This window comes from Rattus norvegicus, chromosome 3 (genome assembly GCF_036323735.1).
Source record: "Rattus norvegicus strain BN/NHsdMcwi chromosome 3, GRCr8, whole genome shotgun sequence".
Classification (NCBI taxonomy): domain Eukaryota; kingdom Metazoa; phylum Chordata; class Mammalia; order Rodentia; family Muridae; genus Rattus; species Rattus norvegicus.
Genome location: NC_086021.1, coordinates 76636201 through 76652004, shown reverse-complemented (window position 1 = coordinate 76652004; position 15804 = coordinate 76636201). Strand labels below are relative to the sequence as shown.

The following is a 15804-nucleotide window of genomic DNA, read 5'->3' as shown; positions in this document are numbered from 1 at the left end:
TAACAGTTTTTTTTCTAATGTGCAAATTGCAAATAAACTAAATTTAATAAATCTACTTTATTTTAAAAATACATAGTATTGGGGCTGGGGATTTAGCTCAGTGGTAGAGCGCTTACCTAGGAAGCGCAAGGCCCTGGGTTCAGTCCCCAGCTCCGAAAAAAAGAACCCCCCCCCCAAAAAAATACATAGTATTTGATAAATATTTTCCCCTAAAACTGTAAATATGAAGAGACCATCCAATTTTCAACAGCTGCATGAGGAAGTAGATAATTGCAATAAACTTGTTATGTAGTAATTTAAAAAAAAAAGCATGATAGGTAAAATGGCAATTCTAATTCTGGTTTTTTTAAACCAGACCAAACCCTACAATTAAAAAAAATAAACTCCAGGGCAATATCAACATCATTATTTTAACCTTTAACTTTCCTTCTGTTACATCTCCTAAGCAAGGCATAAAGAAGTGTGATGAGTCACTTTACCCATCTTGCAACTAGAAATCGACTTCAAAGGTCTCTGGAACTGCTATGTTTCAAATCATAATTCTGTTGAAAGGCAAACTATTCTCAAATCTGAGCTTAAACAAACTTTCAATCTTCAAAGATAATTACTGTAATAAACACCTTCAAATAAAATCTTTTGCTTTGAGCAAATCTATGAATTATTTTAAGAACTCTTATGATGGAAAGGAGCTAAATTTAAAAGCAGAGAATTTGTATACATTTTTATTCATATTAAACTAAAAACAATTTTTAAAGCTCTTTAATGGGCTGGAAAAATGGCTGAGTGGTTAAGAACACTGGCTGCTCTTCCAGAGGACCTGCATTCAATTCCCAGTAACCACATGGTAGCTCACAACCATTTGTAACTCCAGTTCAGAGAATCTGAAAGAAGGCAGCCTTCTAACCTAAATGGGCATATATGCTACACATGTACATATAAACATATAGGCAAAACATTCACCTATATAAAAATATGAACTTAAGCCATGCTGTGGTGGCACATGTCCATCATTTGGGAAGCAGAGGCAAGCAAATCTCTGTGAGTTTGAAGCCAATCTGGTCTACAGAATTAGCTCCAGGAAAGCCAAAACTATGCAGAGAAACCCTGTCTTGAAAAACAAACAAAAAACCAAAACAACAAAAAAAGCCTTTTAAACCTATAACTTGAAATTCTGTTCCTTAAAGAAAAAAAAATTATTTCATTTTTCTATTAGTGCCCCCAAGCAAAACAAAAGCCAAAATATTTTACAACTCAGTCTTGGAGAGCTTCTAAAATATATACTGGATTCAATCTTCTTAAATACTTATTATTTTATGTGTATGAATGTTTTGTCTAAGTGCATGTCTTGTGCACACAGAGATAAGATTACTGGGTTTAAAATGTTTCTTCTGTTTCATGTAGCCAAGGCTGGCTTCAAGTTTACTATATAACTGAGGCTGGCCCTCAACTCCCATTCCAATCTTCCTGTTTCCACCAAGTAATGGAATTACAAGTGACACCCATTTGAGTTTTTTATTATTTTAATTACTTACTTTTTAAAATTTTATTTTATGTAAATTCTATTCAAAGGATAGAATATTAGATTTCATTTAGAAATTTAAGCCATGGTGAGAAAGTCCTAAAGATATTTCATGGGGCTGGATAAATGACTTAGTGGTGGTCAATAGTGCTAGCTGCTCTCATGTAAGCAATTTTGGCTTGTGTGAATGTCTGGGTACCATTTGCATACCTGGAGCCCAAGAAGGCCAGAAGAAGGAGTCAGATGCCTTGGAAATGGAGTTGCTGGTGATAGTGAACTGCTATGTCTGCCTGGAAATGGAACTTGGTTCCTGTACAGGAGCAGTCAGCCCTCCTGACCAATAAGGATATGCTTTCTCATTATGTCCATTTACTTCCAATGTTTTGTGCTTTGTCTGTTACATAAGAAAATGTTCCTATAGAGCTTTTTTTGTTTTCCTTCATCACTGTACAAAGCAAAATGCCTGAGAAAAACTAATGTTACAAATATTTAATTTGCTTTTAATGTATACATTATTTACAATAACCTTTCTAGTACCTTATCTTAAGCAGCAGTGTCTGAGTTTGCCACTGGTAAGTTATTTTTGAGATTGCAATTAAAGGAATGTTAAGTAAGTGGAATGTGCAATTTTTTTACTTGGCTTAAATGTCACAAGATTTAACATTATTATAATTCTAAGAATAACTAGGATAAGCTATAAAAAGTAAAAGGAGTTTTGTTTCTTTTTGATTTACTCACTCTCATATTGTGAAATCCAGCTTTAAGTGTGAAGTCTTAGCATGTGACCCTTTCACTGGTCTATTTATGCTCATTTATGTTTCTGACACTGCCTTAGTGTTTTACTACTCAAATGAGCAAGATGAAGCTACAGTTTTACAGCTTGGATGATGATGGGTTTAAAGAACATTGGTGCATTAGACTAGGTAGGTAGATCTGGTGGTGAAGTGCTTTGCCTTGCAAGGACTTGGACTCAAGTTCAATCCTTCACACTCATATAAAAGTCAGGCTTAGTGGCATGTATTTAAAAGCACAGTGTTGTAAAGGCAGACATACAGATCTCCAGGGCTTGCTGGCCAGCCAACCTAGCCTACTTGGTAAGTTCCAAGCCAGTTAAGACACTGCCTCAAAAATTAAAAGAAAACAACAAAGGTTGCCAAAGCCTGAGGAATAACACCCGATTATCCCCTGACCTCACATCATGACCTACATGCACACACATGCATGTGTGTATTTATATACACAAAGGTATACAATAATTAGTCTATAAAGTACAAAAGACTTTCCAATAGCTAGGCCTAGTAGTAGAGGCCTATAACCCTAGTTACTCAGATGGCAGGTAAGAATCCCACCATCAAGACCAGCCCGGGTTATATAATGAGTTCAAGGTACTCCTGAGCCACTTAATAAGACACAGTTACAAAAATAAAAATAAACAAGTAGGGCTATAGCTCAGTGGAAGAGGGCTTGTCCAGTGTATGTATGGCCCTAGACTCAATAATCAGTGCCAGAGTACAGGTTATTTTCCTATAAAGAAGTTAAAGATTCCAGGAAAAAAATTAAGGTTTCATCTGTGAAATTTAATCTTCATTAGGAAATTAGGAAACAAGAATAAACTAATTGAAATTTCATAGATAACACAACTTGTCTATGCATCTCAATCAAATCTCTCCCAGAAATATAACTAGGGAAATGAACAAACTTAATTTATATACTTCTTCATGAAAAAGTAATGAAATTACCCCAAGAGAAGGCAGAGGTATTAAAAAAATATATTAATGTAACGGGAGCAGTGAGATGGCTCAGTAGGTAAGGGTGCCAGACACCAAGCAGGACAAGTGGAGTTCAAATCCCAGGACCCATACCATAGATGGAAAGAACCAACCCTTACCAAGTTTTTCTCTGGCTTTCACACATGGGCTTTGGCAACACACACACACACACACACACACACACACACACACACACACACTTGGTGTTTTGGGTGTTTTTTGTTTTTAGGTTTTTTTGGAGACAGGGTCACATTCCATGTAACTCTGGCTAGCCTGGACGTATACAGACCCAGAAGGCCTTGAGATGCAGTTATACCTGGCAGTATCACTATTTTTTAGGCAATGTATTATTTTTCCCCCTAGCTTCTCTCTCTCAACCATCAAATCTACTTCAACCTAGAGAGACAGACAGTGCTAGCCCCTTGCCAGGAAAGCTAGTCCTGCCCTTTGCCTGGGCAAAGCAAGAGAGCAAATCCTGATGGTGCTGGCTCAGGAGAGCTGGCAGGCTGGCTAACTCAGCCACCACCTAAGATCCAGATTCTGGGCTTTGAGTTGGCCCACCCCAGTATCTACCCCATTTGTGAACTGCTGGAGCACATGAAGGGACAGGTCCTGCAGATCCAAAGCTACAAGGATCTCATGTCACAGGGCAACAACAGGATATCCAACGAGTCCCAGTGAGGTTCCAGTATTGATAGTGTAGCAAAAGCCAGAGGCCTCAAACCAGACAAATGATTCACTGCAATGAACATTTGCAAGTAAAGGTATTTGGGCAAAAGGGAATTTTATGTGACACACTGTGACATACTATGGCTTCTACAGCAAGATTGGTGTGTGTATGTGTGTGTGTGTGTGTGTGTGTGTGTGTGTGTGTGTGTGTGCTTGTTTTGTTATTGTTTTTATTTTTTGTTTTCTCTTTGGGGAAGAAAACTTAAAATCCTGATCTTCCTACCACTTCTCACTTCCAGGATGCTGGGATTACAAACATGCTCACATGCCAGCCCAGAATTAGCTTTTTAAAATAAGAATTATATTGTATTAATTCACTACCTGCTTAAAATCTACAAAGGCTACTAACTCTTCTTGCCTTTTACCAATATCTTACCCTGGCACAGAAATCCCAAGGTTCTGTAAAATGTAGACTTGCCATTCTCTTCAACTATCCCAGCAAAATATTTCTAATACCCTCTGGATTTATAAATTGTTTATGGTAAATTCTATGAGAACAAAGAATGTTTTATTTACTGTATTTTTAGCATCAAGAGCATAGGAGGCAAGGCTTAAGAAACAGCTCCAATGTTAAAAGCAGAGGACCTGAGTTCAGTTCCCAGCACCCACATTGGGTAGTTCGCAGCTACCTGTAACTCCAGCTCCAGGAGATCCAAAGACTCCTCTGGCCTCTCTGAATACCCACCTTCACATGCCATATACACATAATTCATAGGCGGCAGCAGCGGAGGTAGGGACATGTGTGCACAGGAAGTCCTTGGGAATGAGCATTTATCAATTTATCACTGTAAACTAGAACAGAAGAGACCAGCATCCTGTGCCCACATGAATCACTATTCTTAAAAAGCAAAAGCAAACAAGCCAAAAATAAAATAAAACAAACAAAAAAGGTACAAGGGAGAAGGAGATCCTTCCTTAACACTAAGCAAATGACCTTTCACCGTGAAGCAAGTAGTAACCTCACAAAAACACTGTACAAGATTGATTGATTATTCTTAAACTTAACATAGTCCTTTTAATGGAAAACCCTGGTTTTCAGAAATGGAACAGTTAAAAGTTAGTGCAAATAGCTATTTTCACTACACACAGTATTTGAGAGATTTATCAATAACTAAGTCAATAGTTCCTTTGGAAGAAATCAATTTAGCACTATCAGCTACAACATTAAATCATTCACACAGATTCACAAGCACAGACACCTCAAATGACAGCGAATTTTGTACTGTACAAAGGAAAACGGCCATATCTGATATCAGAATACTTAGTATTAAATATTTGGAAATCTGGGGAAATTTAACCATATCTAAATAGAAAAATCTACTGAAAACCTCTATTTTAATAATTTAGTCAATGCTGGTTTAGATGGAATTTAGTTGCAAATATTCACTTATACAACTATAGCATTATTTACAATTAGCTTTCTATCAGCAAAATTAAAAGGAAATTAAGAGATATAAACTATGAGATAAAGCAAATGTTAAGTATAATTGCATATCACTACTCTATCAAGCTTGGCAATTTTAAATGTGACAGAAGTACAAAAAAAAACAAAAACAAAAACAAAGAACAAGTAGTACTCAAAATATTTCTGGTTCTTTTTTTTTTTTTTTTTTCGGAGCTGGGGACCGAACCCAGGACCTTGCGCTTCCTAGGCAAGCGCTCTACCACTGAGCTAAATCCCCAACCCCAATATTTCTAATACTAAATATGATACTTTCTTCTGTTAAAATTGTTTTACTATTTTCTGTGTATGGTTGTTCTGTCTGCATTTATGTTTGTATACCATGTGTGTGCCTGGTGCTCAGAGATTAGAAAAGGGAGTCATCTCCTACAGAGTTACAGACAGTAAGATAATCGCTAAGAATGCAACCCTGGTGTTCTGGAAGAGCAACTAGTGCTCTACCTGCTAATCCACACGGCCAACCTGAGACTATTTCTTGATAAATATTTGAAGTGAAAGATATACCATGTTATTCTGCATTGACCATTACCATAATATGCATGTACTGAATGAACTCCATAAATATATAAAACTATTATATGCCAATCAAAAAATTTCTAAAACTAAAACTATTGCAGGCTTCTCTCATCCTGTATATACATTGCACATAATTTAATTAAACATATCAATATACTATGCTTCTAATTGTTTTATAGGTTGTTTTTAAAAGAAGTTCCTCATGATGATACTTAACTGACAGTTAAGGGAAAGAGAAAAACATATAATACAATCAATAGGATAAAAACCACAAGTTAAAATAAAGCCTACAGAAAATTGTTAACTTCTATGTCTACAATAAAAGCAAGTCAGTATGTAAAGTTCTGATCATCAAAGTGAAGGTTTTTATAGAGAAGATTCCCTCAGGAGATAAACAGACTCAGGATCATGATCACAGGATTAGAGAAAAGACAGGCAAAACACTTCCTATACCCGAAAGACTCATCCTGAAGCTACATTTCAGTCTCCTTTTTAGAACCTTAACAAGTAAACCCTCTCTTACACTCAAGTAGAAAAGTTAAAATATATGTACTTTTTGTTCTTACCTCCACACAATCAAAGTTCTCATCAACTTTAGATGCATATTCAACACGGAACATAGTTGACAGGCTACCAGCAATATAGTACAACAAGATCTTCAGGCCCTTGTAACCAAAAGCAGTTTCACTGAGATGAAAAAGCAAAAACAAAAAACAGCCAAAATAAATGTTTGCCAAGTCATCAAAAAGTATTAACTATTTAAATAAAAGCAAACTTAAAATCATACAATTACCTGTGAAGTTAAACTATATTCCAGGACATATTTAAGGTTGTTTCTAGAGTCTGGGAAGATGGCTTAATAGGTCAGAGTACTTGCTGCACAAGCTTAATGAGTTGAGTTTAAATTGCAGCACCCACATAAAAAGCCAGTTATCTACGCATATAACGCCAGTGCTGTGGGGAATGGAGAAAGGAGCGTAGCTGAAGCTTACTGCCGCTGGCCTAGGTGTCGGAGCAGGACACCAACATCCTCCTCTGCTTTCTATACACTTACCTGCACACGTATGTGTGCACACGCAGTTTCTTGATTGCTTTTTAAATCATTGACTGGAATGTTCTACCTTTCAGGGGTTATGTTATATTGCAAGTAGTATGACAAGAGGTAGGCAAAACTAAAAATAATTATGACTATTAAGTCTAGATTGTGTGAATCTGAATTCTAGACACATATATCCTTAGGCAATTGTTCAAGTCTACCAATGCACAAAGTAGAAATAGAATGGTTAATACTGCAGTCAAAATTAAAATATACATGTTTGTAGTAGTAAAATGTAGGTCTATACAGAGAGGTGCTCAATGTATAAATTATTATCCTAATATACATTTTAAGATAAACATAAAAAATAAGTTAAAGAAAATAAAATCTGATTCTAAATCCTAAGAGAAAAAAAGTTTCTTCTCTTCTTCCTTTTTTTTTTGCCATATTAATTTAGCAAATGTGTTACTTACTCATCCCCAAAGAGTTGATGGGTATATTCAGGAAAGAAAGTTCTAATGTCATTCTCAAGATCTTCAGGAAAACGAACTGTTCAAAAGAATAAAATAGATAGACATTAAAGGTGACAGGCATTTCTACTTCAAGAATTTCACTATTGTAGGACACTGCCAACACTTATTTCCCTTACTTAAAAGGTTTCTCTTCCTTACACTAAAGCTCAGTATCAAAAGCCTACTTATTCTAAATTTGAGAAACTCAGTATGACAAAGGCATGTGATTTAGTTTTTACTTTTCTATATTTCATGCACAATGAAAGAGGAAAACAATCCCCAAAAAAGGATAGTTTGAGATAAGAAAACCTACAGCATCTAGAAAACAAAACCAATACTGTACAAAACATTCTAATAAGTTTGACAATGTCCCTAACATGCCATTTGGGTGGGGGGGGATGGGTCCCCACGCACGCTTGCTTATGCGTGTGTTGGTAGTGGTGGTCAGAGGACAACTATGCAGCTGGTTCTCTCCTGCTCTTTATCTGACTTGTGATGACTGAACTCAGACTAGGCTTACTTAAGCCATCTTGACAGCCTTTGACTTTGAGATGACATTTAATTTTTTACTGTTGTTTTCCCTCTCTTAAAAATAATGCTGCTTGGGGGCTGTAGAGATGGCTCTACATTTTAAGGATATTGGCTGTTCTAGAGAGCCTGGGTTCAGTTCCCACCCACAACAAAGCATCTCAGTCTGTTAACTCCAGCTCCAGCGGATCCTATGCCTTCTTCAGGAACCAGGCACTCGTGTGATACACATACATATGCACGGGCAAACTATTCATATACATAAAACAAAATAAATTTTTAAAAATTAAAAGTAGCCAGGTGTAGTGCCACACACCTTTCATCTCAGCACTCATGACACAGAGGCAGGTGGATTTCTTTGAGTTCGAGGCCAGCTTTGTCTACATTAAGCAAGTTCCAAGATGGGCAGAGCTTTACACAAAGAAAATCTGCTTCAAAAAATAAAATAAAAAACAATGCTTCCGGGGGCTGGGGATTTAGCTCAGTGGTAGAGCGCTTGCCTAGCAAGCGCAAGGCCCTGGGTTTGGTCCCAGCTCCTAAAAAAAAAAAAAAAAAAAAAAACAAAAAACAAAAACAAAAACAAAAACAAAAAAAAAAAAAAAAAAAAAAACAATGCTTCCTAGGCCTGGGGATACAGCTCAGTGCCAGCACGAAAGAGACCCTGAGCTTAATCCCTACACTGCAAAACAAGCAAGCAAATAAAATGTTGGAATGATACTCACTAATGTCTTACTCTACTTTTATGATAAATATATAAGAGTGGAACTATTTGTTAGTAAAGTACCAGCACTAATCTTACTTTCTTTTTCGTTTTTCAAGACAAAGTTTCTGTGTGTAGCCCTGGCTGTCCTGGAACTGTCTCCATTGACCATGCTGGCCTCAAACTCCCAGAGATATGCCTGCCTCTGTCTCCTGAGTGCTAGGATTAAAGGTGTCACCACCACGGCCTAACAAAATTGTTTCTAATGAACACTGCTTAGATGTCTTGCAACACCAGCATCTACATTAAGCTCCCATTTCCTACAATCTTGAGAATGCCCCCAACTCCTATCTCAACCAATTTAAGATGGAAATGATTGTTTGTGTTGCTTCACTTGTATAGATACCGTATAGATTTGTATAGTATAGATACTGATTTACTGGATACTTTCCTGATATAATTTGTTATAAAAAATTATGAAAAGTCCTAGAGCTTAGACTGATGACATGCCTCAATGGGTAAAGGCACTTGATTCACCCAGATAGCCTGAGTTCAATCCTAGAAAACCACTTGGTGGAAAAAGAAAGCCAACTCCCACAAGATGTCCTCTTTTCCACAAGTGCCATTTTCTACTGCTTCCAAAAAGAATTAACTGAAAAAAGAATGTAATAATTTTTTGGGGGGGAGGGGACTTCACAGGGGAGAAACCACAGGATTTCTCTGTATAACCATGACATGACCATCCTGAAACCCACTCTGTAGACCAGGTTGGCCTTGAACTTAGAGATCTACCTGACTCTGCCTCCGGAGTGCTGGGATTAAAGGCACGTGCCACTACTGCCCAGCAAAATGTAGTTTTTGAAAAAGTCCTTACACCACTAAAGAATGAAAGCATAAATACAGATGAAAATTTTCCATAGCTGTCATGGTCAATGAAGTCATTTAATGCATGCAAAATATCACCCAGAATACCACTTTACAGAAGAGGTAACTTTCTCTATGGTGGCAGTCACCTTTTCAAGGGAAAAAACTTATCATCACACACTGTGGTGAAAACTAATAGTCTGTGTTCACTGAGTGATTCAATGCAGTATAAAATCATTGATGATTCATGAAGCCTTCTTACCTTTTCCTAAACCTAATCAACTTTTAAAATTTTACAACTTATAGGAAACACAAAGAATAGAGAAAATTCAAGAAAACACAGGTAAAGACAAGTTCAGAACATAGATCTGCATAATTTTATATACTAACATTATTCTCTCAAATTAATGATCTAAAGAAACTGATATAGGAAAGATTGACAGTTTTAAATTAAAGGACATTAAGAAATTACAACCCAATGGAAAACATGGGACTAGTTCAGGGCTGGAGTGTTCCCTACCAAGAGCAAGGTCTTAATTAGGTCCTCAGCATCACACAAAGAAAAATAAATACAAATAAATAAAGCAACCTTGACTAGATCCCACTTTAAGAAACATTTTTGACGTTTTGGTTATGAGCCCAGCTTTTAACAGCTAAGCATCTCTTCATCCCCCTCCCACCACTTTTATTAGTAAAGAAACTTAAGGATAGAACCAAAAAATCACATATTAGCTATGATAATGGCATTATGTTCATGTGTACATATGAAGACAAGTTTATGAGAAGATATCTATGTACAGAAAGCTACTTTCAAATAGTTCACCAAAAATACTAAAGCAAATACAGCAAATGTTAATTATTAAAGTTGTGCTGTATTTTATATTTTCAGTTTTTAGATGTTTGACATTTTTTTACTCTAAAAATTGAAAGAAAAAAATAAAAAGAAGCCTAGGCAAATACTGCCCACTGTTAATCTGAAATGGGCTGGTGATACAGCTTAGACAGTATGAAGTTTGAGGTTGAGTGTCACAATAATGCATACATATGTGCAAACTCTCCTGGACAACAGGAACATTAATATTTTTAAATCTTTAAATGCAGTTGTGGCAGCATGACAAGCAAATCCAAATGAGCTCCCTATGACACTATGGACTCAATTATACAAGAGGAAAAAGTAGATGCAAAATGCCTAAATTATTATACAAAAGGAGTTATTTAGTGATGAACTATGGGTAACTTTTACTTTCACTCTTTGTTCTGCCCTTTGTAAAAATTCTGCAGAATATATTACTCCAATAGACAGAGTCAAAAGATGGTGAAATAAATCTAGTGTGGCAAGTACATCCACAATCCCAGCACAGAAGAGACTAAGGCAGAAGTAGTGCAAATTCATGGACAGGCTGAGCAAGGGTGAGCTATAGGTCAGCCGGGCTACACTGCATGGCCAATCTCAAAGTTTAAAGGAGCAGGAAAGAAACCCAACACCTTCTCTTACCCACTCTCAACCAAAAAAAAAAAAAAAAAAAAAAAAAAAAAAAAAAAAAACCCACACAAAAAACAAACAAAAAAACAAAACAAAACAAAGCTAATTAAAATCACTAAAACTTTTCTTTTCATGAAACCTGTATAACTCAATTATTTTAATGGTACCTGAGTGCTATAATACCATAGGTCTTAACAACAAATCTTCCTTTTAAGTAATATTTCTGTAACTTTTAGAGAAAATACATAGAAGATATAATTAAGCTGGGAATGGTGGCAGAAGATTAGGTGTTCAAGGATAGACTTGGGTATATACTGAGGTCCAGGACAGTCTACCGTGTGTCCTTATCTCAAAAGACTAAAATTAAGGAATTAACAAAATGTTAATTTAGGGACCTGGAGAGAGGTCAGCGGTTAAGAGCACTGGCTGCTCTTCCAGAGGTCCTGAGTTCAATTCCCAACCACCACATGGTGTCTCAAAACCATCTATAATGGGATCTGAGGCTCTCTTCTGGCATACAGGTGTACATGCAGATAGAGCACTCATATACATAAAATAAAAAAAAATCCTTAAAAAATGTGAATTTAATCAACTTTTAAAGCTTAATGACTATGGTGGTTTGAATGAAAATGGCCACATGGGATCATGTATTTGAATTCTTGGTTCCCTATTTGGTGGACTGTTTTAGGAAGAATTAGGAAGCCTTGTTAAAGGAAGTATATCACTGAGGGTAAGCTTTGAAGTTGAAGAAACCTATATCAGGCAATTTCCCTCTCTGCCTCCACCTTTTATGTAAGATATAAAGCTCTCAGTTACTGCTCTAGTACCATCCCTGCCTGCCTGCTACCACCATGATGATCATGGACTAATGGTCTGAAACTATAAGCAAGCCTCAATTACATGCATTCTTTTATAAGTTCCCTTATTTGATAGCTTCCTGCTGAAAGACTACATTTCTCAGCTTCCCTTGTGGACTACAGTAGTCATTTCTGCCACTATAATGGCTTTACTTTGTAGGCGCTTTGGACAAACAAACACACTGACAAAGTAACCCCTACAATGAATAAATATAGAACTGCCTAAGATCAAACCAAACCTCTTTACAGCTGCCCTTTAATAATCTAACCTATGTTGCAAAAGACCCAGGATAGTAAAACTGAGCCTACTAGTGTCTCAAGCCTCCAGACAAACCTCCCTGGTTCTCATACACTCCCAGGCTAATAGCAGGCCAGGTAGGACCACCCTTTTCTCCCGAGCAGCCTTTTATCTTCACTCTCTCACCTAGACATTCTGACCTACGTGAGGGTTCAACACTACATTCAACCAACATATACAACACACAACATGGTAAAATGCTAGGTCAAGGCAATTATGAACCTAACATGGAGGCACCCTAGTTAGGTACTAGGGCGTCACTGAAGCTTAATTCACTAGCACTTTTGGTCAAAGGCTTCACCACATGAAGAAAGTTTGGCTTTAAGAATTCTGAATTCTCCACTGGCCTACCATTCAATCAGCTCAATCAGCCAAGAGCCAACAACCCCGCACTGGCCCTGCAGTGGCTTAATCCTTGAAATGTATAGGCTGGGAACATCACCTTACTTTCCAGGCACATTTGCTCATTTCCAGACTTGAAGGATGTTGTGAACAACTATGAATCCAGCCTACACCTTGGTCCTGAGTCCATCCACGGGTTCCAAATTTTCTGTGCCCAAAGAAACTTATTTGCCTATTTGAGGGCTAATTTAAAGGGGCTCCAATTAGAATTTAACCCTTTCAATTCAAATCTGGCTTCAATATACACTTGACAAATGGCTGATTTGGGTAACTACATAAGATTGGAACGGTAGCTTGGTCCAAGGCCCCTCCCCCATAGAACTCACAGTTTACTTTATTCCTCAAGACTAGTTTACAACCACTCCCAGAGTCAGAATGCCTGACACTGTATCTGCCCCCAAAACCTGCATTTCCTTAGACCTCTTTTACTTTATGCTTTTGATCGATCTACTAAGTTTCTGCCTCTCCAAACCTAGAAGCCCCTGCTTGTATCTTTGACAGCTAAGAGGTAAGAGCGTTTCAGGTTGTCTGCTCCCACCTGCAGGTACACATACACTCATTATGGATATGCACATCACTGGGTTCAGCCTACAGTGCTTTAAATGTCTTTTGGGTATGTATAACATTAAAAAGTTGTTTCACACTGTACTATTCTCAGAAAATGGGTTCTAGATTTGGATTTGGGCCCATCTGTCCCAGACCCAAGCATGTTTAAAAGTTTTCTGGAGTCAGAAAGGTACCTCACTCTGTGATAAGGAAAAGGAGAAAACAAAACAGACCAAGAAAATACATTGTGCTTGAGAACAACTAAAAAGTAAACTATTTCCTATAGAGGTTACAATTGGCAAGGTGTTTAACTCTCTTTATTCTCCAGCACCTTTTGATGGTTTTATTCATTTTCTTTAAAGCTTTTGTAAAAACATTTTTAGTATTTTAAAATGTATAAGTTCACTGAGTGGGATTTTATAATCTTCATTTGCTGTAACATATCATGTATGCAACTTGGATTCCTTGGGAAAAGGGTACGGCACGGACACCCTCACCTTTGTACACCATGTGGCCGATAACCACATTGGAGTAAATAACAACTACGTGCCTTGCTGCCACCTTGGCATCCACATGACTCAGCTACTACCTTCTCGAAGGTTAAAAAAAAACATGACTTCACCACCATCTTCGTTAAAATGGCCTTGTGGTATAAATCAACCAGGCAGCACCAACCAGACCCACTAAGCTCTCTGCGAAGCCTTGCAGCTCCCTCCCTTTTATTATCACCAGGCATCCAAGATGGTTTGTTTTAAAAATCAGTCATAAAAAAACTGGCATTTCATAAAAGTACTTATAAAAGGATTAGGAAAATGAGGTTCTCAGTCTCTCTGTGGACTGTACTTATAGTTTAAAGTTTATTTTGATACCAAAGGATCTTTACATGGTACATACAAATGTAATTTATTTACAAAGACAAGCTTGGAAAGAGAGACCAACTTTTGTCCCATCTTAAAAGTCTTCTGTTATCTATCATCACACAGTATTCTGTATATGTTGTCAAAGTTAAGCCTGAAACAGGTAAGTCAAAACAAGTTTTAATTTAAAAGTTTATTTAATAAAATAATATTCAGCATCAGGTATACTATAAAAGATTAAATGACTGAGTAAAATGGGTTACATTTACAATATACTTGCATAGCAAGACACCCCAAAGCTCAAGTGGTTCCCCTGGATAAAGCACTATCCCACCAGAGTTAAGTTGTGGGCTAGACTCCTTACAGGACAAGGACAAATAGGAAATAAGACCTACAAGAAATCCGCTGCTTCTGTCTCCAGCTATGTAGGCCTGACCAACTACAGTTATATAGGCCAAACAAACAAACAAACAAAAAAATCAAAACCAAAACCCTCCTCTTTATGTAAAAATGATAGGGAATGGATTACTGCCTAATGGAGGATCTTAGAGTGGACACCCACATCCTAAATGTCTCAAACAAAGAGGCAAATCACTCTGACCTCAATGTCTCTGGAACTGACATAGGAAGATGCTGTGACCAGAAAAACCTTGTACATGTAAGCCTACCACCTGACTGGGATGGGACCTGCATGCTAGTTTAGTTGGTCATGCCCTCTACCTTGGCATTGAATCCTTCCTCTTAGCAAAAGCTAATTCCAAGATCCATGCCCTAACCACCCATGTTCCCTCAGTAGTGGAGGATGCTAGATATCCTGTCAAACTCATAGCTTTGAAAAGTTATTTAGAATATCCAAGCAGTATCTTTATCAGTTGGTTTTGTATTTGTAGACTCACCAACAATTCCGTTAAGTGACATCCCAGGCCTTTACATTCTGTAGGATGGTAAGAAAGAAGGAGACTCTCCAACCTGGGCTCACTTGTGATGTTCTAAGACTATAATCTAGCCTCTATGCAGATAGAGAGCGCCAGGGCGAGTGAGGGCCTGAACTATCTATCACCTTAAAGCCTACAAGAAGTATCCACGTTTTAGCAGTGATGCTTGCAGACATTTTCTAAGAAATTCCAAGAGCCAGCATTTGTTAAAGCTTAATTGAATTTGGTTATCTCACTTTATAAATTATGTCTCTAAACAACCAATCTATTTTAAAACAGAACATTAAGAAATACCCTTACTGCTGTCAGTACATGGGTGACCTAGAGATCTAACAATCGGCAGAAGGAGCAAGAGTTGTCTTAGCCTTCATTAATTCAGTTTATGATTTACTACAGATTTGATATGACAGCTTTCCTCTTTCATCTGTTGGTTGAAGGTATAGAATGAAAATGTAGAGTTCTTTTTTTAAAGGTTCTGTTAAAAGGGTTAATTTTAGAATACTCTATAAAGTTAATCATTTATTTTCAACAAAGCAGACATTGCCCCTGGAAATACACTTTTTAAATTTAAAATTAAAAAATTTTTTGAAAATAAAACAGTTACACTGTCTCTTGGAATATAGACACAACAATTTGATGTTAACAAAAATAAGTATTGTCATGTTTTCAAACAGTAGATATGGTCATTTAAGTTAATAATCTTAATTTAAAAAATTACCATATCAAATTGTTTCTAACCAAAAATTTTGTTTTACTCAAGATAATATTTTTGTTCATTAATAGCTGGTATT

General features: G+C 36.9%; 1 protein-coding gene across 2 annotated transcripts in view; it reads right to left on the bottom strand.

Annotated features, from left to right (window-relative positions):
• Nucleotides 1-15804, bottom strand: part of Hat1 (histone acetyltransferase 1) — a 48260-nt gene that overhangs the window by 20697 nt on the left and 11759 nt on the right. For both annotated transcript variants that reach the window (XM_017591624.3, NM_001009657.1), the window contains exons 3-4: nucleotides 7505-7580; nucleotides 6562-6682 (exon numbers count right to left, since the gene is read on the bottom strand). In XM_017591624.3, the coding sequence (XP_017447113.1) occupies nucleotides 6562-6682; nucleotides 7505-7580 (197 nt within the window). The remainder of the gene's footprint in view (nucleotides 1-6561; nucleotides 6683-7504; nucleotides 7581-15804) is intronic.